This window comes from Oncorhynchus keta, chromosome 8, assembly GCF_023373465.1.
Source record: "Oncorhynchus keta strain PuntledgeMale-10-30-2019 chromosome 8, Oket_V2, whole genome shotgun sequence".
NCBI lineage: Eukaryota > Metazoa > Chordata > Actinopteri > Salmoniformes > Salmonidae > Oncorhynchus > Oncorhynchus keta.
The window spans coordinates 2,457,999-2,476,173 of NC_068428.1; the positions used below are offsets into that span (position 1 = coordinate 2,457,999).

General features: G+C 42.9%; 2 protein-coding genes across 4 annotated transcripts in view; both read left to right on the top strand.

The window, feature by feature from the left end:
- The first annotated feature begins 121 nt into the window (after window positions 1-121).
- e2f6 (E2F transcription factor 6) lies at window positions 122-6,180 on the top strand. Its single transcript, XM_035774400.2, has 8 exons — window positions 122-623; window positions 721-782; window positions 930-973; window positions 1,192-1,441; window positions 1,758-1,910; window positions 2,222-2,336; window positions 3,612-3,768; window positions 5,559-6,180. The coding sequence occupies exons 1-8, from the start codon at window positions 273-275 to the stop codon at window positions 5,594-5,596; spliced, it is 1,170 nt and encodes a 389-aa protein (XP_035630293.1). The 5' UTR covers window positions 122-272; the 3' UTR covers window positions 5,597-6,180.
- Window positions 6,181-6,319: 139 nt separating this feature from the next.
- Window positions 6,320-18,175, top strand: part of LOC118386671 (arf-GAP with SH3 domain, ANK repeat and PH domain-containing protein 2) — a 48,758-nt gene continuing 36,902 nt past the window's right edge. For 2 of the 3 annotated variants that reach the window (XM_035774398.2, XM_035774399.2), the window contains exon 1: window positions 6,320-6,933. In XM_035774398.2, the coding sequence (XP_035630291.1) occupies window positions 6,802-6,933 (132 nt within the window). In that variant the 5' untranslated portion in view covers window positions 6,320-6,801. Of the gene's footprint in view, window positions 6,975-18,175 lie in introns of all 3 variants that reach the window. The other variant, XM_052523357.1, reaches the window with a different exon arrangement.

The window sequence follows — 18,175 nt, forward strand, 5'->3', positions numbered from 1 at the left end:
CTCGCAGTGTCACTGTTATTCACCCCACTCCTGAAGGTGGAGGCAAAGCAACATCGTAAACTACAACGTACTTCATAGAATTAGACGAGGAACCCCGACATCCTCTGCGTTTCTAAGAATCTCGTTGGCTGAACATCATCACGTGACGCCAACTTCCGGCCTGAAAATATATTTTTCCTGTCCAAGAAACGTGAATTTGAGATAAACAAACGTTATCTTTTATTTAGCTACGAAACGTTCGAATGTAGGTGGTAGCCACATTACATTTTACCATGGTGAAATGCGTGGTCCAGGGGTGTCCTAATCGAAGTGACAATAATAAAGGAGCGTTTCCGAATCGTCCTTCCAAGAGGTTTTTCAATTTTCCTAATGACCAGGCTCGGGTGAAAGTGTGGCTTGCCGCACTGCGAGAAACGGAGAAGGAGGATTCAACAGAGGAGCACCGAATATGTGAAGACCACTTTCTGACAGACCACATAACACCACGCGGAATAAGCGAGGATGCCATTCCTATCATGCCCCCATACCTCGACGGGCCACTGAGTCTGATCAGCCCGTGGGGCGAGGACTCTTCTGACGAAGAGGAATTCGTGGATGATGATGATGATGCTTCGGCTATGCACGTAAGGATGTGCTCATCATTTTGACAGCTTTCTTACTGCATTCATTGTAGTCGTTTTAACTTTGACCAACCCCTGTCTATATGTATTCTATTTACAGAATGACGATGTTAAAGAAAAATATGATGAGAGTCAGGCCGAGACAGAACCATCTGCATCTAGGTAAGGTTGCAGCACTCTAGCCTGTATTTAGGATAAAAATAGCAAATATAAGCATTCATCCTTTTGTGTTTTTAATGCACACATGCATTGTGCACACAAGGCCTATTTCAGTGTTTAAAAAAAAACGTTTTATCCTCTTCACTCTAGGTTCCGTGAACTGGTTGAAGGCACCAAGACAAAGACAAGACAAGGTATGGGTAATCATCTTTACTGAAAAATAATGTTGCTTCCGTGCCTTTGACAAAGACTTTATCCCAAATGGCAGCCTATCTCCTATATAGTGCACTACTTTTCACCAGGGCCTTTTAATAAACTATATAGGGAATAGGGTGCCATTTAGGATGCAGGTAATGTCAAATCAAAGTATATTTTTGGCTTTGATGCAATGTTTACCTTTTTCCCACTGTAGTCGGTGCTTCTACTGAACCCAAGCCAGTGTTACCGTACACCAGTAAGGGATTTGTCCGCCAGGATCTATCCCTGGCTCTGTTGACCAAGAAGTTCCTAAGGCTGATGAGTGGCGCCCCTCATGGTATCATGGACCTCAACCTCGCAGCACAGAATCTCCACACACGCAAACGGAGGGTATATGACATCACCAACTGCCTGGAGGGGATCAAGCTCATCCAGAAACAATCGGCCAACAAGATCAAGTGGATGTGAGTAGTATATCTTCAACACACCGCCTCTTTGCCAGTCTGTGCTCTCACCTTCTGTGTTTATGTGTCTGTTTTGACAGGATGTGTTCATGCAGGGTTGTATTCATTAGGCACCAAATGGAATAAAACAGACTAAAATAGGAATGGACTACCTGAACTTGTCCAATAAGAAAGATTTATTTTCATGTTCTGTTGCAAAACTTTTGTTATATGTTTTCTGTTGCGTTCCCTGGTGAATATGCGACCCCCAGGTCAACTTGCATGGTTGCAAGGGGGTGATCTGTATTCTGTGTGGTTTCCTCCTCTCCCTCCCCAGAGGTCTGTGTCCAGTCACCAGTTTTATTGGGCCGAAGCAGAGGCTTCAGCGGGAGCTGCAGAACCTGAAGACGGTGGAGGAGAGTCTAGATGCGCTCATCAAGACCTGTGCCCAGCAGCTCTTTGACATGACCGACAGTTTGGACAACATAGAATATCCTTTTAGAAAAGCATACAGTACATTTCACCTCTTACATGGGTTTCGATTCTCAAACCTTTTCCAGGAGTGTGCACTTGCACCCTCGCCATCATGGATTGAAAAGCATAGGATTTGGCTGGAGGAAGTTTCCACCATTGTGAAATCCACGTGAGAAAGTGCAACTGTAAATTAACCTACGTTTCAGTTCACAATCATCAGGAATGAACCATACTGTGCCCAAACATTGGTTCAGTTACCTCAGTGTCTACTAAAGTACAAGGGTGTTATGTATCCTGCTGGTGTATACTCTTTAACTCCCTCTGTACATTAGCCTACGTGACCCACAGTGACATCAGTGCTATCAAGGTGTTCCAGGAACAGACGGTCGTTGCCATCAAGGCCCCGGAAGAGACCAAGCTGGAGGTGCCAACACCCAAGGAGGTACAGTAAGCCCTGGAGGGCCAACCACAACCCTGCTTTAAGCATGAAACAACTGAGAATCTGAGTGAGGATAGACTGCCGATAGGTACTTATCGCAGTATGAGGCCTTCCTTCTCTTGCTAGAACAAAAGACGTACCTGCTGTGTACTGACCTGGTACCAACCAAACTGCCGTTTCTACTTGTAGAATTGTAATGCTCTGCAGTGGCAGACAACTCGACTTTTAGCCAATTAGAGAACACGGACCTCCACGTGGGGGAGCCGACAGGAGTGACAAGAAAAAGGAAGAAAGATGGCACTTTTTCCAGTCTAATCCACCCTTTTCATCAGAGTTGTTCAAACTAAAACAAAAAGCTACATAATACATTTTTTAGAGCAAGTCTAGCAAAAGAGTGTTGTGATTGAAGATGGATTTTTTTTATTTGGTTTGCAAATGTGCACTTATTAGCAAATGTTAGCTTGCTAACTGAGCAAGTCAGTCAAACACACTTAATATCAAACGAATGGGGTGGTAATAAGTTAAACACAATGCAACACAATGCTTTACCACTCTAGCTATCTGGACATTGTAGCTAGTAACATTACAATTCAATCACAATGGATTTGTTTCCATGAAGCAGCTGCCTGTAGCTCACTGCCGAGAGTAAATGCGGCGTCTTTGCTTAGCAAGCACAACAGCTAGCTAGCGAATCATGCTAACAGCTAGTTAAAATGTATCTATGGGCTTTATGCGATTATGGAGAGTGAATTAACATGTTTTGTCATCTTGCTAGCTGTGGCCATCTAGGTAATTGCAACATTAGCGCAGCTATAGCTAACATTGACTAGACCATAAAGCAACAACGCTACTGCCACCTTTTGGTTCAGAGTATTTTAACAAGGCTGATTGGCTGACAACTTCAAGATCTTTGCTGTGTGAACACAAAAGAGATTGGCTGCCGACACTGTAAAGAGGTGCTAAGTACTGTCTGCAGGGAAACGTTTGACAATCCTACTGGTTTGTGTGAGCTTTTACAGACCTTGATTGTGTTTATTAGGAAACACATTAGCAAACCATTGTGCAAAACACTTGCTTTCCTTATTGGACAAGTTCGCGTAGTACCGCTCTGTTTTGGACCGTTTTGTGCCCAGTGAACACAACTCCGTTGCAGTACATGCATACGTATTCACTCATGATGGACTGATGCCATCTAAACAGTTGCAGAATCGGTACGATTCTAAACCAATTAGTCTGTTGATTGGCTGAACTAATCACTTTGAATTGTTTACATTTTAGGATGGCATCCAAATCCACCTGAAGGGAGGCAGGGGACCAATCAAAGTGCTGACCTGTGAGATGGACGGGCCTCAACGTGCCACACAGGGAAGTGGAAAGACAACCGTCTTTCTATCACTGGAGGAGAGCCGGATTAAGACTATGCGTCTGCACACAGGTAACAGCATAGATGTGCTTTTCAATCACTCAATCAAATTAATCAATTGTTAAGCTATATCAGGTGCCCCAGACATTTAATTACAACTATGTAAAGTACCTTGATATGTCCTACTCTGTAAGAAAGGGATTATGCCATGATTGGATTGGAACATTGAGTGTGTTCCCCACTGCAAGCAGCAGAGAGAGCTGTTTACTATAAAATAGGCTTGGGGAATACTGTATCAAATGAGGTCAGTTTTCTCACAAAAGGAAAGTTATGAAAGTATATACAAGGCTCAAAAAAAATAAAGGGAACACTAAAATAACACATCCTAGATCTGAATGAATGAAATATTCTTATTAAGTACTTTTTTCTTTACATAGTTGTTTGAATGTGCTGACAACAAAATCACACAAAAATGATCAATGGAAATCAAATGTATCAACCCATGGAGGTCTGGATTTGGAGTCACACTCAACATTAAAGTGGAAAACCACACTACAGGCTGATCCAACTTTGATGTAATGTCCTTAAAACAAGTCCAAATTAGGCTCAGTAGTGTGTGTGGCCTCCACGTGACTGTATGACCTCCCTACAACGCCTGGGCATGCTCCTGATGAGGTGGTGGATGGTCTCCTGAGGGATCTCCTCCGAGACCTGGACTAAAGCATCTGCCAACTCCTGGACAGTCTGTGGTGCAACGTGGCGTTGGTGGATGGAGCAAGACATGATGTCCCAGATGTGCTCAATTGGATTCAGGTCTGGGAACGGGCGGGCCAGTCCGTTTAGCATCCCAGGGCCAACCACACCAATATATGGTCTCACAAGGGGTCTGAGGATCTCATCTCGGTACCTAATGGCAGTCAGGCTACCTCTGGCGAGTACATGGAGGGCTGTGCGGCCCCCCAAAGAAATGCCACCCCACACCATGACTGACCCACAGCCAAACCGGTCATGCTGGAGGATGTTGCAGGCAGCAGAACGTTCTCCACGGCGTCTCCAGACTGTCACGTCTGTCACATGTGCTCAGTGTGAACCTGCTTTCATCTATGAAGAGCACACGGCGCCAGTGGCGAATTTGCCAATCTTGGTGTTCTCTGGAAAATGCCAAATGTCCTGCACGGTGTTGGGCTGTAAGCACAACCCCTCAAACGGTTTCTGGGGGGTTTTTTGAGCAGACACATGCACATTTGTGGCCTGCTGGAGGTCATTTTGCTGGGCTCTGGCAGTGCTCCTCCTTGCACAAAGGCGGAGGTAGCGGTCCTGCTGCTGGGTTGTTGCCCTCCTACGGCCTCCTCCACGTCTCCTGATGTACTGGCCTGTCTCCTGGTAGCGCCTCCATGCTCTGGACACTACGCTGACAGACACAGCAAACCTTCTTACCACATCTCGCATTGATGTTCCATCCTGGATGAGCTTCACTACCTGAGCCACTTGTGTGGATTGTAGACTCAGTCTCATGCTACCACTAGAGTGAAAGCACTGCCAGCATTCAAAAGTGACCAAGACATCAGCTGGGAAGCATAGGAACTGAGAAGTGGTCTGTGGTCACCACCTGCAGAACCACTCCTTTACTGGGGGTGTCTTGCTAATTGCCTATCTCTACCTCCACCTGTTGTCTATTCCAATTGCACAACAGGTTGTGAAATGTATTGTCAATCAGTGTTGCTTCCTAAGTGGACAGTTTGATTTCACAGAAGTGTGATTGACCTGGAGTTACATTGTGTTGTTTAAGTGTTCCCTTTATTTTTTTGAGCGGTGTATTTTGTTGTGGTCAACAAATCAACTGTTAATTTCTCCTTCTGTAGGGGCCTCTGCATCACAGAATGCGGTACAGAGTGGATAGTCTTTCGTTATGGTAGTATGCTGCACTGTCACATTGTCCTCATTGGATGTTTTTGTCTCACTGTTTGGACTCTGACTCCACATTCTGACATTGTCACTTTGGGAAGAGGCCATTTTTGTCATTTTAAAAAAATATATTTTTCCGTGTAAAATGCCAACTATTCCTCGTATGACTTGATTGTAAAAAGTGCACATAAGTCATGAAATCACAAGCTTTATTTTTATACATGTAGTTTTGAGTTTACAGTCTATCCTCACTCAGATTCTCAGTTGTTTCATGCTTAAAGCAGGGTTGTGGTTGGCCCTCCAGGGCTTACTGTACTAAAGTGGTTGCAGTACACTACTGTATTACTGTACTTTTCAGTCATCTTCAAATGTTTGCAAAATGGTGGACAGTGTCAATGTGACAGCTATAGTCATTAGAAAGTAACACATGCTCATGTACATAAAGTTAAATTTTCCAAGCAGTTTCATCATGTACCTTAGTGGATTGGAACAGTTGTATGTTATTTGGTTTTATTTGTTTCATCTAACTATTCTGAATGCCCTATTAAAAGTTGTTTGTCTTTCTGTTTAAAAAAAAAATCTGTTATTACTAATTAAGAAATCACTTCCAATGCATCCTCTTATGAATAAACTCACTTGTATATAAAAACAAATATCTAACCCTTATTTTATTAATTATCTCCATGTGCAACATCCTGGCTAAATTTCTATTTATGAGGTACACGATTTTGACATGTAATTAAAAAATAGTATTTCAAAAATCGTTATCATTCCTATGGTGTAGACCTGAGACATCTTATCCACTGAGTTTGTCATTGCTAGTGAGTCCTGGAAAGCCAACTGAGCAAAGGGAAATCCATCTATGCTCCAATTCGTTCAAACATGCCAATTCACTCGTTTGTCCCTCCCCTTTCTATACTCAGGTTGACGCTCCATTGACTATGCGCCCAGTACAGGTTGTTTCGTGGGCTAAGACAAACTGTAATAATGAAATATTGTATTTTTGTCTTGGACACAAGGATAACACACAAATAAACAGACATTTCACTACTGTAGTTTTGACTGGATCGACGCGGATAGCGGAATGGCAAACTTGGAGTAACCGAACAAATCCTATGGCACACCAGTTTTTTTTTTTTTGTGAAACTTAATTAAGGATTGTGATATAACTTATTTTATAGACATTTAAAGTGAGCGAAGATGCCTCAGCCGGAGTTGATCACGGTAACGGAATTTGTGGCCGAAACTAATGAGGACTACAAAGCGCCTACAACTTCCAACTTCACCACTCGGATGTCGCATTGTCGGAACGCCGTGGCAGCATTGGAAGAGGTGGGTGCAGGCCACCGCCGTGTGAAAAGTAGCAATATACTGTAATTGACTTTACATTATTAAAGTTTTTCTTATAATCAAATGTGCGCCTTTACGCACAAAGTAACCGAATTTTCCCACATCTAGTTAGTTTAGTTTCCCTTCAAGTGATACGGATGCAACTTATTCTGAAAACAAAAGAGGAACGGAAAAAGACCTCTGAGAAGTCAAATAAATTTTTTCTTATCCTGCTTTCTTATTCCCCAAAAGTGTCCAACAAGTGCTCATAAAACGCAAAAGTTTATAGGCTATTTAATTCGGACCCAATTCTAATTAGAAATATATATACCGAAAATGTAGTTGAACATTCCTTTGTAAATATGTAATTACTGTAGGCTACTATGACCTCATGCAAAAATGCTTTACCCCGTTGTGAGGAATCTATCTTATCTGTTAGCCTACTACTGCCTATGAGGCAGTTTCACTTTGAAAACAGTGTGTGGACACTTCCCACGTTGAGGCTTGAGCCCTTTACACACTTGAATAGTAGTACCACACCTTTAATACACAGTGGGTCCTTCACACTTCCATATCATTGGAATTGGATTTCCTTGATATATCCCAAATGGCACTGCTATGGCTCTGGTCTAATGAGTGCACTATAAAGGGAATAGTATGCCGTTTGAGACAGAAACCTTGTGTTCGCATTAGGCCTATTGTCATGCACGGTAGATCACGATGGGTACTTCTATGGCATCCCTGGCATCTGTTGGCATCCAGATCTGCTCCTGAATGCTCTCTGGAGATGTGCTGTTGCCCCAAGCCAGGCTGGTAATAAGAACATGGTCTGTCAATGCCACAGATACGCTACTGGCCTTTGGGGAGGCTGTATGAATCACTGGATTGTTATAGTGTAGGCCCTATCCATTTTAGAGCAAACTGTTTTTGCGCAATGGAGGAAGTCACACACACACATAGCCCTATGAGAGGATCTGCTGATATGTGTACAGTGTTGCATACAGAATATACCACATGAGGAGAGCTGACTAGAGAACACTTGTAAGTGTTACATTAACTGTAATCTTGTCAAAACAAAGAAGTGTTGTATTGCAACGACTTTCCCTGTTTCACAACTGATAGTCTGAAACAGAATGCCATGTCTTTAGCTTCCCCTTTCCCCCCATTAGATTTCACAGTTGACAGTGAACACACTGTGTTTATCAAGTTGGACACACAAATACACACACACACACACACACACACACACGTTACACTCACGTTGATAAATTGACACAAACGTCCAGAACACACAGCCGGCAGGCAGCAGTAATGGCGATCATTACATCAAGTCGACTGACAGGCAGCACTCCCCTTTCCAGTTCCTCTTGTCTGCCTGACATTGCCTGTAGCAGCCCACTGTGGCTGCCTGTTGTCATCTGCTTGTAGCCTTCTGTGGCTGCCTGCCTGTTGAGGACAGTATCGCTGTGGACTGGAGTGTCATGCTGTTGCTTCTTTGTGATGTGTGGTGGGTAGCTCTGTTCCAGGGAGCCACAGATTGTTTTCACATGTACAGTTGAAGTCGGAAGTTTACATACACCTTAGCCAAATACATTCAAACTCGGTATTTCACAATTCCTGACATTTAATCCTAGTAAATATTCCCTGTTTTATGTCAGGTACAATCACGACTTTATTTTAAGAATGTGAAATAATAGTAGAAATAATTATTTATTTCAGCTTTAGTTCCTTCATCACATCCCCAGTGGGTCAGAAGTGTACATACACTCAAATAGTATTTGGTAGCATTGCCTTTAAATAGTTTAACTTGGGTCAAAAGTTTCGGGTAGCCTTCCACAAGCTTCCCACAATAAGTTGGGAGAATTTTGGCCCATTCCTCCTGACAGAGCTAGTAAAACTGAGTAAGGTTTGTAAGGACTCCTTGCTCGCACAAGCTTTTTCAGTTCTGCCCACAAATGTTCTTTATGATTGAGGTCAAGGCTTTGTGATGGCCACTCCAATACCTTGACTTTATTGTTCTTAAGCCATTTTGCCACAACTTTGAAAGTTGTTTTGGTCCACTTGGAAGATCCATTTGAGACCAAGTTTTAATTTCCTAAATGATGTCTTGAGATGTTGCTTCAATATATCCACATAATTTTCCTCTCTCATGATGCCATCTATTTTGTGAAGTGCACCAGTCCCTCCTGCAGCAAAGCATCCCCACAACGGGCTTCACGATTGGGATGGTGTTCTTCGACTTGCAAGCCTCCCCATTTTTCCTCCAAACATAATGATGGTCATTATGGCCAAACAGTTCTATTTTTGTTTCATCAGACCAGAGGACATTTCTCCAAAAAGTACGATCTTTGTCCCCATGTGCAGTTGCAAACTGTAGTCTGGCTTTTTTTTGGGCGGTTTTGGAGCAATGGCTTCTTCCTTCCTGAGTGGCCTTTCAGGTTATGTCGATATAGGACTCGTTTTACTGTGGATATAGATACATTTGTACCTGTTTCCTCCAGCATCTTAACAAGATCCTTTTCGCACCAAAGTTAATCTATAGGAGACAGAATGTGTCTCCTTCCTGAGCGGAATGACGGCTTTGTGGTCCCATGGTGTTTATACTTGCGCACTATTGTTTGTACAGATGAACGTGGTACCTTTCAGGCATTTGGAAATTGCTCCCAAGGATGAACCAGACTTGTGGAGGTCTAAAAAAAAAATTCTGAGGTCTTGGCTCATTTCTTTTGATTTTCCTATGATGTCAAGCAAAGAGGCACTGAGTTGAAAGGGAGGCCTTGAAATACATCCACAGGTGCACCTCCAATTGACTCAAATTATGTCAATTAGCCTATCAGAAGCTTCTAAAGCCATGACATAATTTTCTGGAATTTTCCAAGCTGTTCAAAGGCGTAGTCAACTTAGTGTATGTAAACTTCTGACCCACTGGAATTGTGATACAGTGAATTATAAGTTAAATAATCTGTCTGTGTAGTCAATTGTTGGAAAAATGACTTGTGTCATGCACAAAGTAGATGTACTAACATACTTGCAAAACTATAGTTTGTTAACAAGAAATGTGTGAAGTGGTTGAAACACTTAGGGTGGAGTCATTAAAACTAGTTTATGTAAACTTCCGACTTCAACTGTAGTCCTCTTTAAAATAACCGATCTCAGTCCTCTTTAAAGTGAACTCTGGGGTAAAAAATACATAAATATATATCTCAGTTCTCTTTGTATTCACACTGTCCTTACCTTTGAATGAGGACTCAACTTTTTTGCCAGTTCACTTCACCAATGTTTTTGGTCCAAGTCCTCTTTGCATTCCCATTAATATGTTTAGAAAATAACTAAGATCTATTTCCAACATTCACTCAATGCACTGTGGGTTTTTACCATTCAATCAGAATGTCAGACAGCTAGATATACCATATACCTACGGTGCCTTCGGAAAGTATTCAGACCCCTTGACTTCTTCCACATTTTGTTACATACAGCCTTATTCTAAAACTGATTAAATAAAAATAAATCCTAATCAATCTACACACAATACCCAATAATGACAAAATTAAAACGTTTTTTTTAGGAATTTTTGCTAATTTATAAATACAAAAACAGAAATACCTTATTTACATAAGTATTCAGACCATTTGCTATGAGACTCGAAATTGAGCTCAGGTGCATCCTGTTTCCATTGATCATCGTTTCTTCAACTGAACAATCAGGGGGGATGGGCCTTGGTCAGGTGACCAAGAACCCGATAGCTCCTCTGTGGAGATGGGAGAACCTTCCAGAAGGACAGCCATCTCTGCAGCACTCCACCAATCAGGCCTTTATGGTAGAGTGGCCAGACAGAACCCACTCCTCAGTAAAAGGCACATGACAGCCCGCTTGGAGTTTGCATAAAGGCAACAAAAGATGCTCAGACCATGAGAAACAAGATTCTCTGGTCTGATGAAACCAAGATTGCACTCTGACCTGAATCCCAAGCGTCACGACTGGAGGAAACCTTCAGTGGCAGGGACTGGGAGACTAGTCAGGATCGAGAGAAAGATGAACAAAGCAAAGTACAGAGAGATCATTGATGAAAACCTGCTCCAGAGTGCTCAGGACCTCAGACTGGGGCTAAGGTTCACCTTCCAATAGGACAATGACCCTAAACACACAGCCAAGACAACGCAGGAGTGGCTTCAGGACAAGTCTCTGAATGTCCTTAAGTGGCCCAGCCAGAGTCCGGATTTTGTCCCGATAGAACATCTCTGGAGAGACCTGAAAATAGCTGTGCAGCAACGCTCCCCATCCAACCTGACAGAGTTTGAGAGGATCTGCAGAGAAGAATGGGAATCCTTGAGGTGAGCTGGGTTGCGGGCTGATCCCGCTCGCCAGTTGAACGGTGTTTATTCCGACACATTGGTGTGTGGCTGGCTTCCGGGTTAAGCTGCGGGTGTTAGGGAGCTGGATTAGGCTGGTCATGTTTCAGAGGACGCATGACTCCACCTTTGTCTCTCTCTCTCTCTCTCTCTCTCTCTCTCTCTCTCTCTCTCTCTCTCTCTCTCTCTCTCGAGCCTGTTGGGGAGTTGCAGCGATGAGACAAGATCTAAATTGGGGAGAAAAAGGAGTGTGAAATAAAATACAAAAATTTGACATAATAATTGCAATCAGAGGATACTATGTAAATATTACTGGTAACAGAATAAATAGCAGAATAATAACTGCATGTACATTTTTTTATATAGATTTTTTTAATTTAACCTTTATTTAACTAGGCAAGTCAGTTAAGAACAAATTCTTATTTACAATGACGGCCTACACCGGCCAAACCTTAAACTGGGCAACACTGGGCCAATTGTCCGCCGCCCTATGGGACTCCCAATCACTTCCGGTTGTGATACAGCCTGGAATTGAACCAGGGTCTGTAGTGCTGCCTCTAGCACTGAGATGCAGTGCCTTAGACCGCTGCGCCACTCAGGAGCCCACCAGTTACATAACCTTGGTAGCAGAGAGGAAGGGACCTAATCCAATTACTTATATCAATCATTTCTCCAGACCAGTTCTAGTGCAAATACTGTCATGCATTTAGTCTTACATGTCTTGTCATAGCAAAATAGGAAAAGACACTAGTTCTACCATAACAAACCTGTAGTAATAAAGTAATAAATACAGTATAAATATAGGACGAAACACACATCACAACAAGAGAGACAATGCAACACTACATAAAGACAGACCTAAACACAACAACATAGCAAGGCAGCAACACATGACAACACAGCATGGTAGCAACACAACATAACAACAACAAATAAATTCAGCAAAAATCCTACAATGTGATTTTATGGATTTTTTTCCCTTCTCATTTTGTCTGTCATAGTTGAAGTGTACCTATGATGAAAATTACAGGGGTCTCTCGTCTTTTTAAGTGGGAGAACTTGCACAATTGGTGGCTGACAAAATACTTTTTTGCCCCACTGTATGTTTCATTTGCCTGAACGATTGCCAGTCAGCCTGAGTATGCGTTTGCTGAGCCTTTCGCCAAATGCAATTCTTGAGGTGGAGTAACTCTGCAAGAACATGGTCTAGGGGCTGAACCTGATTTTAATTCTCATTTTCTTTATGGGGAGTGTTTGTTAACAATACCACTGAAATATCAAAAAAGAAGGTCCAAGCGTCTTCGACAGAGAGGGATCAAGCTGATTCTATACCATTTTTCAGAGGCCAGTTCATGAAGGATAGCTTGCTCATTAAAGGTTTTTAGCAAGAGTCTATGACAAATCAGGACAGGTAATTTCACTGAGCAGCCATTACGAACACAGACTGTAAAATAGTGATCACTAAGGTCACTAAAGAAAACACCAGACTGATACCTATCAGGATTATTTGTGAGGTTAACATCGAGGAGAGGAGCATTTTCTGGGTGTTTGGAGTCATACTTTGTGGGATTGGTAATAATCTGAGAAATTGCTTTAGGACTTAGTCAGGTGGTTTAAGCATGTCCCAGTTTAGGTCACCAAGCAGGACAAATTCAGACTTGGTGTAGGGGACCAGGAGAGATTTTAGGGCAGGTAGGGTACAGGCCGGTGCTGATGGAGGACAGCAGGAGGGGGCTTCAGAGGATGCTTCAAAGACTCCTGCCACTTGTTTGGCCCAAATGCCTCAATACCCTTTACTCCACACCTTAGTGCTAATTGAATTTGTATCTGGTCTGTCCTTGCAAGCCTGGGAGCCTTAACTCAGCATTCAGTCCTCATAAAATAAAATATATCATCGTAATGTACTTTCTTTTCCTTTTTTCTTTTTCTTCTTGGCTTTCAAAATAGTATCAGACCGAACACTACTGACTCAGTTCCAGGTTGGATGGTGTCCTCAGGTCTCTTTGCTAGAACACCCTCCGTATAGCTTGGAAAAAGAAAAACCTTGGAAGCAGTTATCTCTTCAGTTAATTTTGGTCAAAATTAGGTTGTAGGTTTGAAGTTTTGATCTGGAGCGAAGGCCATGCTGTGGAGGGTAGCATCCTGCACATGTACTTGCTTAAAAATCCAAGTTTATCTAACTCCAAATCTATCCTTTTGTAAAAAAGCTCACATGCAGCTGTGTCACTCTCTCTGAGGGGGGCGTGTCTCTAATGCTATGCAATTTAAAATTGGAAGTACAATGTAGGCTACTGCCCCTTTAAGAGCTAGAAAAGATTTTGTACCCTATGTTGTGATTCTTAGCAAATATGTTGTCAACTTCTCACACTATTCAAACGCCACAATGGAATAAACCGTTTATGAAGCGATCTTAGCCTATTGATCACATATTGCAAACAAATAATCTAAACTAAAAACACATATTTTGTCATTTCTGCTAATCAATATCCAAAAACAGCACACGTTTTTTTTTGTGAATTTGCACATCATCATTTTGTGGCACCAATGTAAGGGGCTATGGCAGGGGAAACGGCATTGCAGTAGTCTAGTTGTGTGTGTGTGTGTGTGTGTGTGTGTGTGTGTGTGTGTGTGTGTGTGTGTGTGTGTGTGTGTGTGTGCATGCGTGCGTGCGTGTCTGTGCCAATGTTTGTGTTGCTTCACAGTCCACGCTGTTCCATAAGGTGTTTTTTATCTGTTTTTTAAATCTAATTTTACTTCTTGTGTCAGTTACTTAATGTGGAATAGCGTTCCATGTAAGTCATGGCTCTATGTAGTACTGTGTGCCTCCCATAGTCTGTTCTGGACTTGGGGACTGTGAAGAGACCTCTTGTGGCATATCTTGTGGGGTATGCATGGGTGTCCGAGCTGTGTGCCAGTAGTTTAGAAAGACAGACAGCTCGGTGCATTCAACATGTCAATACCTCTCATAAATAAAAGTAATGATTAAGTCAATCTCTCCTCCACTTTCAGCCAGGAGAGATTGACATGCATATTATTAATATTAGCTCTCTGTGTACATCCAAGGGTCAGCCGTGCTGCCCTGTTCTGGGCCAATTGAAATTTTCCTAAGTCCTTTTTTGTGGCACCTGACCACACAACTGAACAGTAGTCAAGGTGTGACAAAACTAGGGCCTGTAGGACCTGCCTTGTTGATAGTGTTGATAAGAAGGCAGAGCATCGCTTTATTATAGACAGACTTCTCCTCATCTTAGCTACTACTGCATCATTATGTTTTAACCATGACAGTTTACAATCTAGGGTTACTCCAAGAAGTTTAGTCATCTCAACACACACACACACACACACAGTACGCATGAATTAACTATATACATATTTCTACATTATTTCTACATTATTTATTACAAGATTTAGTTGAGGTTTAGGGTTTAGTGAGTGTTTTGTTCCAAATACAATGCTTTTAGTTTTGGAAATATTTAGGACAAACTTATTACTTTCTACCCACTCTGAAACGAACTGCAGCTCTTTGTTGAGTGTTTCAGTCATTTGAGTCGCTGTAGTAGCTGTTGTGTATAGAGGTCGACCGATTCTGATTTTTCAATGCCGATACCGATTATTGGAGGACAAAAAAAAGCCGATGCCAATTAATCTGACGTTTTTTTAAATGTATTTGTAATAATGACAATTGCAACAATACTGAATGAACACTTATTTTAACTTAATATAATACATCTATAAAATCAATTTAGCCTGAAATAAATAATGAAACATTTTCAATTTGGTTTAAATAATGCAAAAATAAGGTGTTGGAAAAGAAAGTAAAAGTGCAATATGTGCAAGTAAAAGTGTAATACGTTTCAGTTCCTTGCTCAGAACATGAGAACATATGAAAGCTGGTGGTTCCTTTTAACATGAGTCTTCAATATTCCCAGTAAAGAAGTTTTAGGTTGTAGTTATTATAGGACTATTTCTCTCTATACCATTTGTATTTCATATACCTTTGACTATTGGATGTTCTTATAGGCACTTTAGTATTGACAGTGTAACAGTATAGCTTCCGTACCTCTCCTCGCTCCTACCTGGACTCGAACCAGGAACACAACGACAACAGCCACCCTCGAAGCAGCGTTATCCATGCAGAGCAAGGGGAACAACTACTCCAAGTCTCAGAGCGAGTGACGTTTGAAATGCTGTTAGCGCGCACCCCGCTAACTAGCTAGCCATTTCACATCACATCGTTACACCAGCCTAATCTCGGGAGTTGATAGGCTTGAAGTCATAAACAGCAGAGCTGCTGGCAGAACGCACAAAAGTGCTGATTGAATGAATGCTTATGAGCCTGCTGGTGCCTACCATCACTCAGTCAGACTGCTCTATCAAATCATAGACTTAATTATAACATAATAACACACAGAAATGCGAGCCTTAGGTCATTAATATGGTCGAATCCGGAAACTATCATCTCGAAAACAAGACGTTTATTCTTTCAGTGAAATACGGAACCGTTCTGTATTTTATCTAACGGGTGGCATCCATCAGTCTAAATATTCCTGTTACATTGCACAACCTTCAATGTTATGTCATAATTACGTACAATTCTGGCAAATTAGTTCGCAATGAGCCAGGCGGCCCAAACTGTTGCATATACCCTGACTCTGCGTGCAATGAACGTAAGAGAAGTGGCACAATTTCACCTGGTTAATATTGCCTGTTGACCTGGATTTCTTTTAGCTAAATATGCAGGTTTAAAAATATATACTTCTGTGTATTGATTTTAAGAAAGGTATTGGTGTTTATGGTTAGGTACACGTTAGAGCAACGGCAGTCCTTTTTCGCGAATGCGCACTGCATCGATTATATGCAACGCAGGACACGCTAGATAAACTAGTAATATCATCAACCATGTGTAGTTATAACTAGTGATTATGATTGATTAAGTTTAATGCTAGCTAGCAACTTACCTTGCCTTCTTACTGCATTCGCGTAACAGACGGGCTCCTTGTGAGGCAGGTGGTTAGACCGATGGACTAGTTAACCGCAAGGTTGCAAGATTGAATCCCTGAGCTGACAAGGTAAAAATCTGTCGTTCTGCCCCTGAACAAGGCAGTTAATTAACCCACTGTTCCTAGGCCATCATTGAAAATAAGAATGTGTTCTTAATTAATTGATTTGCCTAGTTAAATAAAGATTACATACAGGTGTAAAAAAAAAAGAATCTGCAAAATCGGTGTCCAAAATTACCATTCCGATTAATCGGTCACAGTCCGGAACCTCGAGTGATGATCCATGGCCCGAAGCCTCCAGTGATGATCCATGGCCCGAAGCCTCCAGTGATGATCCATGGCCCAAAGCCTCCAGTGGTGATCCATGGCCCGAAGCCTCCAGTGATGATCCATGGCACGAAGCCTCCAATGATGATCCATGGCCCGAAGCCTCCAGTGATGATCCATGGCACAAAGCCTGCAGTGATGATCCATGGCCCGGGGCCTGCAGTGATAATCCATGGCACGAAGCATCCAGTGATGAGCCATGGCCCGAAGCCTCCAATGATGATCCAAGGCCCGAAGCCTCGGGTGATGATCCATGGCATGAAGCCTCCAGTGATGATCCATGGCCCGAAGCCTCCAGCGATGATCCAAGGTCCGGAGTCTCCAGCGACGGTCTGCTGTCAGAGGCTCCAGTGACGGTCTGCAGTCCAGAGCCACCAGCGACGGTCGGCAGTCCAGAGCCTCCAGCGACGGTCCGCAGCCTAGAGCCTCCAGCGGGGTTTCCCAGTCCAGAGCCTCCTGCGAGGGTTCCCAGTACGGAGCCTCCAGCAACGATCTACTGTCCGGAGTCCCCGACAACGATCTACGGTCCGGAGCTTCCGTCGACGATCCACGGTCTGGAGCCTCTGGTGATGATCCACTGTCCGGAGCATCCGGCGACGATCCACGGTCCGGTTCCTCTGGCGACGTTCCACGGTCTGGTTCCTCCGGCGACGATCTACGGTCCGGAGTCCCCGGCAACGATCTACAGTCCGGTTCCTCAGAAGCGGAGGGATCAGCGAGCGGAGCGGGGTCTACGTCCCGAACCGGAGCCGCCACCGAGGCTAGATGCCCACCCGGACCCTCCCCCATAGAGTCAGGTTTTGCGGCCGGAGTCCGCACCTTTGGAGGGGGGTACTGTCAAGCCCTGACCTTAGAGAGCTTTTTTATTTCTCTATTTGGTAAGGTCGGGGTGTGATTTGGATGGGCATTCTAGTTTTTCAATTTCTTTGCTGGTCGGGTATGGTTCCCAATCAGAGGCAGCTGTCTATCGTTGTCTCTGATTGGGGATCATACTTAGGCAGCCTTTTTTCCAAGATTGTGGAATCTTGTTTGTGTGTAGTTGCTTTCTGCACTGCATGTAGCTTTACGTTCGTTTTTTTATTATTTATTTATTTTTGGTGTCATTTAAATAAAAGTGAATGTACGCCTACAACGCTGCACCTTGGTCCAATCCATCTCTAAACGATCGTGACAAAGTAACTCTTTATCCACATTATTGCAGGGGTGTAAAGCCATAACACGTACATTTTCCAGCAGTATACTATGATCAATATTGTCAAAAGCTGCGTCTAACAAGACAGCCCCCACAATCATTTTATCATCAATTCATCTCAACCAATCATCAGTCATTTGTGTAAGTGCTGTGCTTGTTGAGTGTCCTTCCCTATAAGCATGCTGAAATTCGGTTTTCAATTTGTTTACTGTGAAATAGCATTGTATCTGGTCAAACACCATTTTTTCCAGAAGTTTACTAAGGGTTGGTAACAGGCTGATTGTCTGGCTATTTGAGCCAGTAAAGGGGGCATTACTATCTTGGGTAGCGGAATGACTTTAACTTCCCTCCAGGCCTGAGGGCAAACGCTCTCTCGT